The sequence below is a fragment of the Myiozetetes cayanensis genome, unplaced genomic scaffold, assembly GCF_022539395.1.
Source record: "Myiozetetes cayanensis isolate MyiCay16 unplaced genomic scaffold, myiCay2020 scf5-8, whole genome shotgun sequence".
Lineage (NCBI taxonomy): Eukaryota > Metazoa > Chordata > Aves > Passeriformes > Tyrannidae > Myiozetetes > Myiozetetes cayanensis.
Window position 1 is genome coordinate 8,908,227 of NW_026087742.1, and position 18,180 is coordinate 8,926,406.

The following is an 18,180-nucleotide window of genomic DNA, read 5'->3' on the forward strand; positions in this document are numbered from 1 at the left end:
AGGGAATGAGGTTGAGCAACAAAGACGTTTCTCTTTAGATCATAAGCAGACCCTGTCTCATCACTGTGGGGTAAATTATAAACCAGACCTAGCTTTTAAAAGAAGTAAAAAGCAACAAAGCAAAATGAACAATTTAAAGTAAATTTTCAGTCAAATCTAGAATCACACATAGAACTATAATGATAAAAATATTACACAGCATTTATCATAAATGGGAGCCTATTGCATACTATATGGTGACTTGATAAAAGGAAACCTACCTCCACGACCAAAATTGCCAAGATCATTGGGTCCACTAGTGCTATTGTTTACTGGCAGACTTGTGGCAGGCCAGGAGTCTGCAAGCCAAGGATAACTGGGGTCACTTGCATTCAACAGACCTGGTCGACTGAAGCAGAATAAGAAAAAAGAGATATACATACAAATATATACAAATATATTTAAAATTGCAACATCTCTGAGACAACTAGTGATCAAGCAAGCCATATCACTGTTCTCCTAACACCACAGGTAACTAACAATTTAGAAGACTTTAATTTATTTCAATTTAAAACTGTGTAGCCTTGGATGATTTAAAGACCTTGAGCAGTTAATTAAGGTTATATACAAATCAACTTTGTCAGTAGAAGTGGGACTAGGCATCCGTCGTGACTCTGCCAGAATCCAAATGAACTCCGTTGTCTGTGTGAAACAGGAGTTAGGCAGCACCATCACGGGATCCTACAACAGGGCTGCATGATAAATTACCACCTCAAGGGAGCCATCACTCAAACTGATTGCTCCATATCAGCCATTTCCAGGACTTTGGGCTACTATTTCTTCCTTCCCTTGCATCCCAAATGCGTGCCTGTCATCTGTAGGCTGGTAACTCTTTCTTTGAGCACTCTTGGATGGTTTAGAGGCAAACAGGTTTGAGTAGGATTAATGGAAAGTCCACAGCTATCTCTATCTGCCACTACTGCATGGCTTTTATATCCCTGTAATTCCCAGCTTTGAGAGCAGTATTAAACAGCGAGCGTGGTGAAAGGGAAGGCACCCTCGGACCAGGATAAACAGAAATTTAGCAAGGCAGGTGGATTGTTTGTATTTGTGTTTCACAGGGAAAACAAACAATTTCCTGCAGACACCCCCCCCACTTTCCCCAAATGAAAACAAAAAGCCATCCACAGTTCTGCAGCTTTTCTAGGTTATTAAAGCACTCATGAAGTTGGAGCAACATCTCCGATCATTGTACATTATAGACCCCTGCCTGGCACAATCCCTAAGAGAAACATCAGTTTCCATGGAAACGACAATAAGAAGGCCCAGCCACGTTCTCGCCACATCTACTTGCTCTCATTAGGCCTAATCTCTTTTTGCTAAAATATTGATTAAACAGGAGATTGGAAGTTATTACCAGGGCCTAATTACAATCTCCATATTGGCAAAGGGAAAATAGATGAGGATATATGGGCCCGTTATCAGCTTTTATCAATTTCAATTGAGTAGCCAAAGTTGTGGAATCCAGTCCTATCAATCTACAGCCTATTCATCATCCATGAATCATTTATTTCATGATCGATTAAGTGTAATTGTTCACTCACAGCAATTTAGGGGGAGCCAATAAGGAGTCTTAAACAACAGCAACTTCATTTGCTAATGTCTAATTAATGCAATAAACATCCTGGTAACAAATGAACACATTCTTTGTGATATTTACTACTCATTTCTTCCAGGGCATCTGGGAGATATGAAACATCTGGGCTTGATTCCTACAAAATGCACAACAGATAGGTCATTAAACCCTGTGGTAAGCTACTTAACTCCTCCAATGTTGCCAGTCTTCCCAATAATCTGTTATGACCTAAGTGCATCACCTACAGCATGGTTCAGATCCCTACTTTTAAAAATAAATACAATGGAAAGACCTTTATACAAAGAAACATACCTTCCATTGCTCATTAGTCCTCCATCTCCTCTTTGGAAAGTGACTGTGTTTTGGTTGGAAGAAAACAAAACAAACAAACATACACACACACACACAAGCACACACATATAAGACAGGGGAAAATCAATTAGTAATAATTTAAAGTAACAATTCAAACTGCTCAGTGTCCAAGATAGGAGGTTTCTTGGCATCATCACATAATAAAGCACAGAAATTATAAGAACAGGATCAAGCACATGAGGGTTACAGTTTGTTTAGGATTTCACTGCACGCTACTGACTGACACCAACTTGCTCTGTAGCTTGCAAGGCAAACCAGCCATCTGGGCAAAAGGCCTGGATTTACCACAGGCCCCTTCATATGACTTTGCCTTGCAAGACTGAGCCATGTGATGAAATTGTTTCTTCGCATGCTTTTGCTTCTGTACATAATGACATTGCACCAGTGAGTTAATAACATCATGTCCTAATGCAGTAATATAATGTCACCACACAAATATGCCATTTCCCAGGACAAACAGTCCTGGGAAAGAGGTGGCAGCTCTATTACAGCTGAAGGGATGGAAAAAATCATACAGCTGTACCATTTCCATCAGAAGGACAGTTTAGGAACTAGCAGCCACACATAAATGCATACATGCCAGTGTCACTGGGAAGAAATAGTGTTTCCAGTCTTCCACCCATGGGGGATGCCAAGGACATAATCAGAGGGAGGCAATTGTTTTTATGTCTCCATTCACGGGTGTTTGACAAAAACCAGCCTCTCCTTTATCTATCTTATTAACAGGATTACATTTCAGGGCAATATAGGTAAACCCACATTACTGGTGAGGTGCTAATTGACAATATTGCATGCTCCTTTTTGAAGCACTGGTAAATATTTTGAACCAAGGCCAACAGACTACTCTGGTCCTCAGTGGCAATATCCCATTATTTATTGTCAAGCACAGATAAGGCAGACTATTAAATTATATCAGTGTCCTGGACAGTTGCATCCTTACAGGCCTCTGACAAGGTGAGGGTTTGAATTTCAGAGAGGAATGGAAAAGTCTGTGGCCAGGTTATTTTAACATAGGCCTTGGTTTGGAAATACTGTTTACCTTTGTAAGACGTACATTCCCATTGTTAAATTATAGCTCCCAGAATATTTGCAAGATTTTCCAAGTATTGGTCCAGACTGCACTAATTCAGAATTAGGCTATTATACACTATTCTAATCACACCCAATAGAAATTCTGTGATCATTAAAAGAATTAGCAATGGCATAAATCCACTGGGAAAATACTTCTGATACCTTATAGAATCCTTGTCACTTTATTAACTCCTAGGATAATTTCACAGTCTACATTCAGCAAAGGGGACAAAACTGGCCCCTCTGGAAGCTCTGCTGGAAGAGTGCTTGGGTAGGGTGATTAATTATCTTTCACTGCAGAGCAGACTAATATCAATATCAGAAAATCACTGCAGTCATATGTCACATTAAAATGGTTAATAGCTGAATTTTGAAAGGATGTAATCAAACCAATTAATGAAAAGAAAATCAAAATGCAAGTATGGAAAGTATTAAATAAAAACCTGCTATTGAAAAACAAGACATGGTAAAACACTGCAGGTAATTCATTTTAGAGCCAACGCTGCTTTCTCTAACAAGCTGTCAAATGACTGTATCACTCGTTGCTTAAAAGTAAATAATCTGAAGTGCTGTGACTACCATGAATATGCAAAAATGTGGGCACTGCCTGGCTGTTTCAAAGTATTTTGTTCAAAAGTACATCAGATGTTGCTTCCTTTCTCCTCCTCCCCTTCAGATTTAGTACTTGATTCCTCCAACTTTCTGCATTTGTCAAAGTGACAAGATATAAGGCAAATGAGAAAGAAAGGCTAATTGGGAAACAATCCATAATAATAAAGTTTACAGATTTAAGGGAATTCCACTAAAACATATTTTCTAAAAAATGCTTGGGATTAATGCTCTTTTTTAGACTATCATCACCCAGAAATAATTTTGAAGTTATTTTGTCACCACTTGTATAGCACATACAAGTGTGTGAGATTTTAAGTTTGCATGTCATATGAAGAAAAAAAAAAATCCCAACAGTATTTGTGCTCTTCAAAATGGTTATATCCCTTGTCTAGCTTTATTGTGTAAAGCTAAATGGAGGGGCTAGTAGGAGATTGCAGCAATATTTGCCTGACACAGTTTATTTTCTGGGTAGTCAGGGATGGGAAAACTCCAAGGCAAGCTGTGAGAAACATACTGGGAAGAAATGACACCAAAACCTCTTTGCTAGAGCCACAGTTGCTGCAGGTTGGCTGTGACATATGAGATTGTTGAGAACAGACAGGTGTCACAGCATTTGCTCCTTTTTCTTCTACCTGTGTATCCTTGTGGTAGGAACTATTTCTTGTTTTGTTTTGGGTTTTTTGCCTACATTAATCTTACACTCTCCCAATATAAGCACCATTTTTAGAAGAAAGGTTCAGCTTAGTTTAAATAAATAAATAAAAAAAAAAGAACCTTTCTTGCAGTGACATTGTTTTTCCTGGGGAAGACTGTGCTTATGTGATGTGTATGGAACTGGGAAGGAATACAGGTTCTTTCGTTTACCCTCCACCCTGTATACCAGTGTATGCAATGAGAAAACAAAGAAGGAAGTATTTGAGTTGTTTCCTCTGCTTGGTGGAAGAGGTTCTGGCATATTAATTAAGCATGCCAAAATTCCTCTTAAAGTGTGGACATTTCACCAGCAAAAAAACACAACAAAACCTGTTCCTGATGCCATCCATGAATGGGCTACCTAAGGCTGGATAGAGAAGGTGCTTTTTCTTTAGCATCAATGTTGTGAAAGGAAAGACAGCTAACAACAGAAGATATGGTCAGGCTGCCAACACAAGCACTATGTTTATCATTCCTGCCATGCATTTTGTCAGCATTTTTGCCTGCAGTTTGATTTCTGCAATTACAAAACAAGTCTAAACGCCTGAATAGAAGCAGACTTAATGCAGTGCAGGCTTGTAGATGTCACTGTAAAAATAAAACACACAGACAGCTGGCTTTATTCATCCTGCCTCCACTTCAAAAAGCAGCAGAGCAATTTCAAGGGGCAGTGTAAGAGGAGGAAGGGAAGGATGTCCCTATCACTGACCCACCCATCTCCCTTGCTTTTTATCACCAAGGAAGCAAAACAGCTCTTTCAGCAGTCTTTGCATCTGATATATGTTCTTAGAAAGGCTGAAGACCTGCAGGGGTGAGATTGGTTTTCAAAAGGAGATGAAAAAATAACCTCTGCATAGAGAGATTTTGAAGGAATCCCCACCAGCTTATACTTCAAGGACTGTAAAAATGCAGAAATATAATCCAAAGAGCATTTTAAATGCATAAATATTTCAGGAAATTATATTGTATATATTTGTATGAAAAACAGCATATGTTAAGGAGCTTTTCAGATGCTTTTTATTAAATATATAAGGAGGTACCAAAACCATTTACTAATATTATCTGACAAGGTTAAACTTAATCTTCATGCCTGCTAGAACTGGAAAAATATGAATGTATAGTAAGTCGACATTCTGAGGCAAGAAAGCTTTAGAAAGCTTTAGAAAGCTTTCTGTATGCCTATCTCTAGTAGGCCACATTTTCCTACTGCAAATGAAAACTTTAATGTTGCCAGCCATGTCTCATTCCTTTTTCTGATAAGCTGTTTCTCAAATATGAATGTAGATTAATCCTCTTTTAATAAGCATTAACTCAGAACAGATAATCAGCACATAAAAATTCCATCAAATCTTCTGTCTACCTTTGGATGATTCTGTCATACAGTTTATCCACATTTAACAGTTTCAGGAGTTGCACATAAAATGCGTAGCATTTCATGATTCTCTATCTATTTTTAATTTGTTTTTTGTTTATTCAGCTCTGTGAAATCTTTAATCCCAAGGAGCACTAGTCACTAAATAAGCTTATCTACTCGTAAGTGAAAATACATATTTACTTTTTTTTTTTTTGCATGGCTGATGGCCTAGACACTTGAAAACACCTGAGTATTCAAGTGAGTGGGTACTGGCACAAGTTTGAGGGCACAGGAAAGATAAGGAGATAAATAAACAAATTCTGTTTTGTCACTGTAATACAGCACTGAAATAATTCATCTGTTATACAAGAAGTGTTCAGATATCTGGTTTGTGCCATCTATCTTTGTATCATGTGCGTGTTTATATCCAGGCAGTTGTCCAAGTAAAGTGTAACCAGAAAAGTACCATAAAAACCCCAGACCAGCAGTACTTTAGCTTTCACAGAAGCTCACAAAAGTATCTATCTTTTTATTACAGAAGTGATGGCTAAAAAGGAGTAACACTTGTATTCTACTGTTTCTATGCCAGATTTGGGGTTTACATGGTCACAACAATGTATAGCTCTGGTATAGCTGCAGATGATGACACTACTACTTATCAGTAGTAATCTAACAAACATATTAGCTAATCATATGTCTTGTAGGACTGATATTACTGAGAATCAATGCCTGGTGAGTCATGAAGGGGGAAAGGGAAGTGGAAGAATAGTGATGTACAGAATTGTGGCTCAGCAACTGCTGGAGTCAGTTCAACTGAAAGTAACCAAAAAAATTTAGCTATGATTTTCAATGTCACTTTACCTGTGACCATCTGAGCAACCTCTCGGTACTTACGAATATGTTCACAAAGACAGAGAACTTAATGAATTTAACTCAGTTATTCTTCTCTGAAACAAATCGCTACCAACTGCCTGACATTTGTTGTTTGCTCTTCCCCTGCACGGGGTGTTACAGTAGTTTAGTCTCACAGCAGAAATTATACATCTTAGGCTCCTAATAACAGAATACAAATAACACACAAGCCTAGTGAATGACCCATAATCTGAAAATTACCCAAAAGAACATTTTTAGCAAGTAATTATAAAACTACAGGAGTCAGACTTTTAAACAACTATTTTCAGTGTTCTAAGTTCTACACACAGGCAAATGCAGCTGAAGAAAAACAACCCAAAAAGTATTCACATCAGAAATAATAGGGGTTTGTTTTGTGTGTGAAATAAAGTAAGTGTTTGAATGTTCCACTAAAAGATTCAATTCCCTTTATCATACAATCAAATGTGCATGTTCTGCAACTCTCTGAAAGATTTAAAGCAGATGTCTGAACAAAAGTTGAGCACCTTCTAAAATCTGAGTATATTAGGATAAATTCATCTTTAGTAAAACTTCATTGACAGCTGTCTCTGATGAGATCCTGAAAGCTACATACCTCTCTCTAAATAATTAGATCTAAACCCAAACCATTTATGAATCATAACTTTGGAGGGAACAACACACAGTTGTGAGTGACTAATCCCCACAAGCACAGATATGTTCGTCTAAATTATATTATACCAATGGCAAATTAAATAGTAGCGAATTAACAAAGTTTCTTATGGAACTCTGGGTATAAAGATAAAAATTATGGACTACGTTCTGTCCTAAGGAAGACTTTTTTTTAAATTAGTGATTGCTTTTTTGGACTTAACTACTGGATGACTTAGGTTCTCAGTGCCTCCAGAAACGATGATAGGCCAGGAAACAGAACTGTGGGATCTTTTAGTTCTATGATGTCCACAAGACGTCAAAATTACTTTTAAAAAAAGTACACTTTTGGCAGTGCCTCTGACATATCCTGGTTTCCCAGCACGTGTGGATCACGAGCACTAAATCATGCACAGCCACTGTGGCTACAGCACAACACACATGCCAGTGTATGCTACAAACACAGTGGAAAGTTGTGTTTAAAGTTAAAGATAGCTGACAGTGGCACAGTTGTAGGAACCAAATGCAAAGACAAACTATTGAATTTTGGGAAAAAATCCTGTGTTGTCTTTCAAAGAAAAGCCAGTAAAGCATTTAGGTTAGGAAGTGTTGTGCCTCTACTTGCACCAGCTCGGCCAAACCTGCCTGGGAGCTAGAGGAGCAATCCTGAGCCCCCGGAGCTTTTCCACAAGGACATTTCTCCCTCACAGTGTCACAGGCTCTTGGGGCAGACACCACCACCTTCACTCACATGTCCTGACAGTCATTTGCCCTTTCCTGCTTAAGGTAAACACAAAAGCTGTGGCTGAAGACAAGCAAGAGTGAGAAAGCAGCTACCTGAGCATGAGGACTGGTTCAGCAGTGCAGTAGGAAGACTGGACTCTATCACATGGATGGCAGAGAGGACAGAAGAGGAGACAGCTTTGGTAAATGAAACTGAGTGGCCAAACTACACACAGAAAACTTTACAGACTTCTGCTGGAAAATGATGAGATTTATCAGTCTTTTACCCTGTAACACTGAGGTACAATTACTTTAAAGTTTTTAAATGTCGCGATTAATTACAGGAGCAGAAGCTATTTATTTGTATCCATTATTACTATTAATTCTGTACTCTATTTTTTCTGGCTATCCATATGTTGAATAAGCTGTTTGCAACCTGCTGTTTCAGCCACACTTGGTTTATCCTTCAGATATCTTTAATCATGTTTATGATAATAGTCTACCGTATGCTATCTTTTTAAAGATATGAAAAATAGGATACCAGTTTTGAACTGGGTAGTCAGAAAAAAAGAAAATGCTTTAATTCCAAAAACCCTGTAAAGGAAACAAGTGAATCTGTTAATCCCTAGGTTGCTTGAAGATCTGAACACCTCACAGTAAAGCAAACATATACATAACTAAGGGCTAAAGTGGAAGAAAGTTCCATTTCTCCACTGCAAAAATATTCAAGATACATTAGCTTTAAAAAATCAAAATTCAGTTATATATGACTAATGCCTGTTCATGTTAAGCCAGTTCAAGCATCTTGTCCTGCAAATTACTTTCAAAACTGCATTATTTCAAGGAGTTAGGTGAGTAAGTATGCAGAATTACAGTGACAGAGACATTAATGGTGGCAGATTTTATTATGTTCCCCTTGGATCACTAGGGAAATAAATACTACATTTTTATCACAGATAGGCAGCCAAAGTATTTCTCCTTGTATTTGGTTTCGATTCTGCATATCTCACATGTTCATAAAGCCTTAGCTAATGTTTGCAGTGATGTGCTAGTGAGGTAAGAGACAGACTAATGGACAGTACCTGCAGGGGTGAAGGTGAAGGACTGAACTGCAAAACAAGAAAGCAAACACATTGTGAGTTACACACCCAGAGAAATAGGGCTAATTGCAGGGCACGAGTTTCCTCTGGAATTTACTCAAGCCGGGGTTGAATATCATAAGCAGGACATAGCAGCTGAGCTTAAAGCACTGACCAGCCAGCAGCCAATGAGAGACGATGGTCGGAAAGATGAGCAGTGAACTTCAACAGTCACATTTGAAGACTCTCTGTGTGGACATGCTGTTCTCCAAATTGAAAACACTAGGATGAATTTTGAAGCATGATCTGTTATCTACATTCCTTGCTGAAAGCACACACAATTTCATGATGCAATGTTCACATCACACGTAGATGCAGCAAACGTCATGAGAAGGAATGAGTTGCAGGAGACACAGTTTATTACAACTGTTATGGTTACTTACAGCTATGCATTTAAAGGTATAAAAGACTTTGCTCTCAATTCTCCCCTGTTCCTCCCCAGTTTGTCAACTCACATACTGGGCTAATAATTCTCCTTTTTAAGAAAAGACTAATTTTAACTTGCGTCCAAAAATCTATGTAGGACTCTTTCCTAAGAGGAATAACAGCCCAGCTGTCCCCTAGTATGAAAAATCTTGGGATCTGGAATGATGTTTCATAGAAACACACCTATAGGTGTGTGAAAGAAATATTAGATTCTCAGTTAACAACACCCTACCTCTGAGAGAGCAAAAGTCACTGCTGTTAAAGAAAGAAAAAAGAAAAAAGAAAAAGAAAACCACGAAAATACACAACCCATGAATGTCAGAGGTCACGTGGTGATACAAGATGAGGTTCCACAGAAACCAAGAAGATTCAAAAGCCACTGGTCTCTCCTTACTCTTGTCCTCTACTGCTCATCTCACATTTTCTTGATCTTCCCTGTTTCACTAAGCCAGTGGAAAACAAATCCAGCAGGAAGGATTGAAAACCAGCATGGAATAGTTTCCTTCTGGTTTAGTGAGCCCAGTCAGGACACTGAGGAGTCTCACGATGGGTAATGCTAAGCTGAGAAGGACATTTGGGCTGTGAATGAATGTGGGGTTTTGGCAAGGAGTTAGAAATGCTCAGCCACTTAGGGAACCTGTGTCCTCAGGTTCACATGTAATAGAAGAGCACTTGTGTAACTTGAGTGTGACAAAATGTCAACATTAAATATGCTGTGTCCTCAACTGGGCTAATCTTCCTCAAAAAAAAAAAAAAAAGTTTTCTCTTTTTAAATGTTAATAAGCACTTCTAGAGAACCTGTCCCAATGCCTGAAGAATGGGGAGGGGGTTGTGTGTTAAATTAGGCTTCAGAGTGACCTTCAGATTTATGGGTGATCACTTGACTCCCTAAGAATTCATAAGAATCCTGAAGCACAGAATACACAAAACAAAGTGGTTGGGGAAAGATGAAAATATTTTCATTTGGCAGGTGTATTTATTTTTCCAAATGTAGTTTTCAAAAACTAATTTGTAACTGGAAGAAACATTTGGTACAAGAGGATATTCCAAGATGTTCTACCTCAAAGACGAATCTTTTTATGGTTTCTGCCATAAGTAAATTTTGACCACATTTCTCTGTCTAACACATCATTCTTCTCTTCCAGCTATAGGTATGAAGTCACTGATTAAACACATCCATTTATTTCCCATGCACATGGCTTCAGAGACATGGAAATGCATGGGAACAAAGGAGAAGACCAAAAACTCTCTAACCTTCCTTATGAGGGTCTAGTCTAGTTCATATTTAGAATAGAAATATTCTAAACATAAACAGAGCTGCACTGCTAACAGAGTGTCTTCTTTATGCTAGATGTGCTGGAGATGTAAAAAATACTGTCTTATGACAATGATGAAATGTGGTACCGAGCAATGCATTTAAAGCTTCTCATACAACAGCAGTTTCACGGCGTACATTAAAAACAAGCATACGAAATTCACCCAGGACACTTTTGTTGGAAGTTCAATGTGGTTTTTAAGTAGGTTTAAGAGGCCCTGTTCTCTTCATGACCAAACCTGATGAGATGGCAGTAAAGCTACTGTTCTTACCAGCATAATTGCTGAGCCCCTTCCTCTTCTTTCTTCGCCAGTACAGCCAGATGCTGAAACCCATCAGAATCACCCAACATGCACCACCGATGCCAGCTATAAAGGCAGGCTGTTTGACAACATCAGTGATTTGCTCAGTTATGCTGTTGTTATTTTCGGTGATGACAACTTCATTACGACCTCCTGCACAAAAGAAATTCAAAGGCATGAGGCCATTATGGATTCTGTAACACAAAGAGGAAGCGAGTACTGCTAATGAAAATCAGCAAAAAAAGAAAAAGTAATGGACCTGAAAAGAATTATCCACAGTAGAAGAACTTCAAGGAGTAGCAAAGCACACCAGAAACCCAGTGTTTCTAGAGAGTAAATCCACAGCCATTTTGCAAACATGTATTTGAAAAGAGATCTACAGCACACTCTCAAGTAACCTAACAGATGTAAATCCAGAGCTTTCTTTTTTTTAAACAATATACATACTTGTTGGTTTGTTTTCACATAATTATAGACAGGATAAAATAATGAGAAAATGGATTATAGGAAACTAATAAAAAATAAATCAAGCAATCAATAAATGGCTTTTTCCAAATGAGAAATCCAAACATAAAATATGTTACAACATCAGAAGATTCTTCTCTCATTGCTGTCAGCATGCCAAAAATTCTTACTTAACTCATTTGTTTCTCCTGAATGCTGGAGTTTCCAAATTTGAAATCAAATATAAAGTGTATTTTCCAGAAATTATTTCATGGGGAAAACAATCCATACAAATTCTAAGTGCATCAGCTTTGACACAAAGCAGAAAATCACACAGTTAACTGCAAACTCTAAGTAATCACAGCAACAGATGCTATTTTTTTCACATACGATACGCATGACAAATTCTTAACATCAACCTGTAAGAAATAATTATTACGTGGAATCCCAATTAAAATTACCCACATCAAAAATTACTATATGGGATCTTAAATTGTACGTTACATTAGAAAACTGTAAATTTCAGTAGGTGTTTGAATATATATATTTTTTCCCACTCTTTCTCTAAAAGGGAACTTTTTCAAAAGGAAAAGCTTGATGTCTGGCTGGAAAACAAATGATCATAAAAATCTGAATGGAAATTCAGGAAATGCTAAAGTATTTAGTTCTAACGCCAGCACTTTTCTACTTCAAATCTCCCCTTGTCAAAAATAGTTAAGTTTTGCAATTAGGAAATTCAGAACATATTTTTCTGCAAACCTCCCTCCCCCCCATGAATATTGATTCTATGTACATTTGATATAAACTGCCCACATCTGCAGTTTGGAAATTTGTGAAATATTATCCATCTTTTCCAGTAAAAGCATTTATATAGCTCAATCCTTGAAATGTTTATGCAATATTACCAGATGCCTCTATGCATGCTGAGGAGCTGCAAGAGTAGCTACTCTACTGAGACAAAAAAGATAGAAACACTATGATTCTCAATTATGAAAGTCATATCACACATGTATAAAGGTAGTCGAATATTTCAATAAAACACTGAAATGGCCATTCACAGGAAATTATTAAAAGCATTGTATCATTATGCCTTGCTGTGAAAACAGGATGTATTTCTCTTCTACAATTCAGCAATGGTTAGATTTACCACTCGCTTCTTTCAACAGACCAGCTCACCTAAAGCCACCAAACAGGGTCACTGGCTAAAACAGACGCGAGAATTCTGACAACTTCCAGTTCTGTTTCCACAGACACCTCTTTGCAGGTGACCCAGAGCCAAGCTGCCTCTGGGGATCCCTCACAGAGAGCCTGTCAGGCTGAGCGTGCCCTCCCTGCCCCGCTCCCTCAGGGACTGGCTCTGCCCAGCACTGCCCCAGCCAAGATGCAGCTTCAGGCCCTCGACGGTGCTCAGAGCCGGGCCGAGTTACTCGGTAAGGAACGCGATGCGCTGCATTGCACTGCTATCACACCGCTGAGGAGCTCGGGCATTTTATTAAGCCTTCTCTCTTTCAGCACCATGTCAATATTTAGTAATGATGACCGTCTGCTTCTGCAAACAGACTGTTAAAACTGTGCTAGAGTTTGGCTTGCTTTCAGTCGTTCTGGGCAAGAGACAAAACGGGCTTCCCACAAGCGAAATAGGTCCCACAGAACGATGCTGCCAGACTAGGCCTGCTAATGTGTAAAAAGGCAGTACACCAGTGCTGGTGTCATGTGTCAGTCTACACTGGCCATGCTGGTGAGCTCTAATAATGTTAGGGCCTGGGAACTGCAGCTGTCCTCTCCCATGCTCTCCTCTCTTGTCTTGCCTCTGCCAAAGGCCCAGCGGTTTCCAGTTCTGTTGCAGTAAGGGAGAATGAAACTGAGTGAGCACTTGTGACAAGGAAAAGAAGGGAGACAGTGGTGGCTCCTTCATCTGATTTTTCCCTGTTTTTTCTGCCCATGGAACCAACTATAGGTGCATCCCAGTGCTGAAAGAGGAAGGGTTGAGAGCAAAACTAAGAGAAGGAGGCACTCTGTGGCATGCTCTTCCAGGCACACAATTCATTTTCTAGTAGAAATCAGCATGGGAATTCGTGTTGCTTTAATTGCCATTAACTTACAGTTAATTTCTGTGCCCTTTGGAAGAGAGGTCAAATCAGTGGGACGGTGGAGAAACAGGTAATTTTGGCACTACTTCAAAGGTAGTTGTGCTGCCATGGAGAAGAGCAGGCAGTTATGTGCTTCAAGAGACCAATTTTGGAAGCTGATCCTCCTGGACTCAAGAAAAGTACAAGCTCTGCCCACTAAAGCCTCCAAAACATCTGAGGATCCCATCTTCTTCTCTAAAGTCAGAAACCAGTCTTTTGAAAATGGTAGGATGTGAGAGCAAACCACAAAGAGCCTGTGGAGAGCTTTCGGTGGGCTTTACTCTCTCCCTCTCTTCTAGGGGAAGATGCAATCTGTCTCCAAATTACCTTCTAAAGTTTGCAGTCTGGCTGCTTGCTCTTACCCTTCGGTGCCTAGCAATTACAACTGCAAAAGTAATAACTCATTTAAATGTCAAAATAACATATGCTTTGTGAATTTGATGACGGAAAAATAAATGGATACAGATGAATGTTGCCCACTGACGTCTGATGAAATTAATATAATTGTTGGGGGTTGGGGAAACAAACGGTATTAGTTTTGTACTTCTTTTTATAATATTTAAGCAGAAGGAATAAATATGTCATCCAAGGTACCAGTGTAGTACTATTTCATATACTGCAGGTGTTTCTGTAACAATGCTGTCAGTTCAACTAATTAGAACATAGACAAGGGAAGTGTGCGACCTGTAACGCTCCATTGTTCCCGAAGACAAAAACATAATGAAATATAATGTCTTCCTCCCATTGGAGAGTAATGAAGAACAAAACTAATTTGTTGGACCAAAAATTAATTAGACACATCAGATTCGATTGTACCTATTACTGTGAAAGTTTGCAGCTGTTCCTCATATTATTACGCCAGTGATGGAATGTAAGAGTGAACAGGCCAACTGATGAGGAGAAATAATAGCTATGGCATTAACCAACATTGCCATTATCTCCACTTTTATGTCTGGTTTTCCAGTAGAAAATTTTTTAGCGTATCATTAGTGATCATAAAAATTTTATTCTTGATTCTCTTTGAGTGTTCCATAAAATTTTTCGACATCCTGCTTGTAGTATGGGCACAGCATTCCTGGAACAGTGAGACAATTTCTAACTAAAGAAATAATATACCTCCTACTGTTCCACTCTTGTATTTCTGTCTCCAGTGACAATATATTCAAAGTTGAAGTACGCTAGTTTCTGTTTTGATGAATGGGGAACCCAAACGTCATTAAACATGTAAGCAATGCTTAAGGGATGGCCTTTTCTAAAGGTCTACACATAACATGATAGTCCATGTTTAGGACAGTGTGTTGACAACATTTTCTAGAAAGAAAATATTTAATAACAACAAAAGTCCCACAAATAAACAAAAGTATGTTTAAGTAATAACTAAATTAGGTCATACAGATAAAAGCAACAGAATTCCTGTATTATGCACTCAAAGGAGGTGCTGCTTTGCATAGCTCAGTTCAGGTTTGCTAATTATGACTACTTCTCCTATTCTTCCAGATTGTTCCTGTCTTTATGTTTTATACTCAGGAAAAATTTCAGAAGAAACAGAATTTGTTTCCCTCAGGTTAGGAAATCAATTCTGCATGGAAACCACTACTAAGAAATGACCATTTCAAAGGCAGGGATTAGAATGCTACCTTTGCTCTCTATTTGGTCTAAAGGCCTCTTTGTCAGAGGACACTTGTCTGCTTGGGATACCTGAGAAACACTGGCTTCAAATGTTCAGAAAACAACGATAAACAGAGCCTTAGGCACCAAAGGGATGAGTAAGGCAATATTACAGTCATCTTAGGAGAAGGAAAAGGGAGCTTGGGCTGTTAGTTCCATAAATCCGTCAAGCTGCAGAAGTGGTAAATTCATTAAAAAAACCCACATTAAGTCAGTTCCACTAGACAATCTGCATTTTGCCTTATGTCTTGGGTACATACTTCCCTCCCTTGGCTGCAAGAACTCTGCATGAAGGGAAGACACAACATTAGTAGACAGTGGGACGTTAAAAGCTAACTAACCAGCTCTATTCAAATCTTGTCTTTTCCTCCGTGGATTTTTATGCTTGCAGAAGTGATTTATGAAAGCATTTCTGAAAGAAAAAAAAACCCAACAAAACAAAACAAAAACCCAAACAAACAAACAAACCCCAAAAAACCCAGGCAAAACAAAACAACAGAACAGACAATCACTTACCAATTATTATGGGTTGTGGCTCACTTTTTACTCCCACACCTGCACTGGTGCTTGCAGCAACTTCCACGCGGTACTGGATACCTGGATATAGGCCACCTATTACTACAGACCGAATGGCTGCATCTACTGTTTTGTTGACATGAAATCGAGTCTCATTACCTAGGCACCAGATCTGGGACAAAAGTTGATGTGTTAAAAGAGATGAAATTCTTCACACTCACACAATCGTGCACAGATATGACATATCAAAGTGTGTCATCACAATCACTTATTTCGGGCTTCTTAACAGTGTTACTGTCCGGGAATAGCTGAAATTAGAATGATTTAGCTCAGCAAACTGTGCCAGATCAGCACAGGACCAAGACCAAGCTGCAAAAACTGCTTGCAAATAACTCTCTGGACTTGGGCTCTCTATGGAATGCAAATTCTGTGGTTACACTTCTTAGAAGCCCAGACCAGATCATCCAAGTGAAAAAAAAATGTTATACATTAACTAAAATTTTGTTCAGTAACATGATTACCACCAAACCTGTCCTTTAAAAAACCCACATTTTTTCCTTCTGAATCTTCCACTGAATAACAAAAAGACACCAAATAATATGAGTATAGTTTGAAACACTTCTTAAAGTACTAAAAGAGCAAACAATTTTCAAAGTTATTTCCGACTTCCTTTCATTTTGCAACAGGGATATTTGAAATTTAAGAAATGGAATAAGTACAGACTCACTTTGTACTGCTGCCTTTCTGATTACTCACGTTGTTTAGGAATCCAGGTATCAGTTCCTGATTCAATTACTATATAATTAAACAGGAAAAACCACTCTATAATCTCAGCTGGCATTTTGTGATGAGAGTTCTCTATGATTTCAAAGTTCTATGTCTCTCTCTGGTATTTTTTTATAGGTTTCTCCAAAGAGGTTTCAAAGGAAAGATCTTCTAGGGATACTTCTTCAGTTAATGTTATCTGCATACACTGCTTCTGTGGTATTTTTAAAAGCATTTACTACCACTCAAGAAAATCAGTGCACAAACACATTGCATGTACATTCACACAACAATAACAGCAGAAGAAAGCACTGTTGGTGGAACCACTGACAGCAACCAACTGATGCATTTAAGCAACAGCACTGCTATGTTTACCCTTATTTTTACCCTGCTTAGTGTTTTATCACACCTTCTCTTTTTTTTTCTGAAACACTGAGAAAGATTTGAAAAGAAAAACACTCCTTTGTTTTCCTAAGCTCAGTGAGAACTTATTCACAGACCAGAATGAATTAGGGTGAGAAACTGTTGCATTCATTCCTTTTCTCCTTATCTGTCCTGGTCTTAGGTTACAGCAGCTATGAGACGCCTCTAATTAAAGGCATTTAATTCGTAAACGAATTTACAGGCGCTCTGATGCTTGAAGTGGAATCAACAGATCTACTTTCAATTTGTCAGAAATTGTACTGTGAAACCTCAGCAGACATTTTATACTCAGGGAAATATTAAACTCTGCACCACAGTCCCTGCAGCCAGCTCACTAATCAGGCAGCCACGTAATCTAACACAGAAGGGATGTAATAGGTAGTGACTCCAGCTGTTTTTATACACAGCCCAGAGGTCTGAGCACTCACCTGGAACATGGCTTTTATTAAACATCAGCTCTCTTTGTTTCATATCTACATATTTTGTGGTTTAGGAGTGTGCTTTACTTATTTGCCTGTAAGCCCTTGACGGTTTATATTGACTTATACCGGAGTCAGGACCAAGATTAATTAAGCCAAGAGATAATTATTAATTGATATGAAAAATAGATCAATAAAATACTGGGATTAATAAATCTTGATATTGACTAAAAGCAAGACAAAGGAAGCCCTGTGCTAAACATAAATATTGCATTTACTGCATCCCTCTGACCAAACAAAGAGGTGGAAGAAGTTGAACCAATTAGTTGATTTAAAAGTCAAGCACCTTCTCCCTTCTTCATGCTGTGTTCCCTCAAGATACCCCATGGCCAAAAAAATTACATCTTTTTATGTGAAATAAGCTGCACCCACCACTTCCACCCTTTGTGGGACTGTCAAGAAAGCTGCCCTGTACTATTTCAATTAAAAATTTCACACGTGGTGTATAAGCCAGTCACAGCAAGGCTAATTTACCAAGCAGCATGCTCCATGGTCACAAGCCTGCCATAGTGCTGAACCTTGCCCAACCAATTTCTCCCTAGTCCTCCAACCCAATAACACTGCATTTCTTTCTTGTTGTGAAAATACACTTGTGCAAAAGTGATCTTAGCAT

General features: G+C 38.5%; 1 protein-coding gene across 15 annotated transcripts in view; it reads right to left on the reverse strand.

Annotated features, from left to right (window-relative positions):
- Window positions 1-18,180, reverse strand: part of ROBO2 (roundabout guidance receptor 2) — a 1,049,785-nt gene that overhangs the window by 52,138 nt on the left and 979,467 nt on the right. For 9 of the 15 annotated variants that reach the window (XM_050333786.1, XM_050333782.1, XM_050333779.1 and 6 more), the window contains 6 exons: window positions 15,901-16,072; window positions 11,114-11,296; window positions 9,044-9,070; window positions 8,076-8,120; window positions 1,928-1,970; window positions 261-388 (listed from right to left, as the gene is read on the reverse strand). In XM_050333786.1, coding sequence (XP_050189743.1) covers window positions 261-388; window positions 1,928-1,970; window positions 8,076-8,120; window positions 9,044-9,070; window positions 11,114-11,296; window positions 15,901-16,072 — 598 coding nt within the window. The remainder of the gene's footprint in view (window positions 1-260; window positions 389-1,927; window positions 1,971-8,075; window positions 8,121-9,043; window positions 9,071-11,113; window positions 11,297-15,900; window positions 16,073-18,180) is intronic. The other 6 variants (XM_050333787.1, XM_050333780.1, XM_050333783.1 and 3 more) reach the window with 3 other exon arrangements.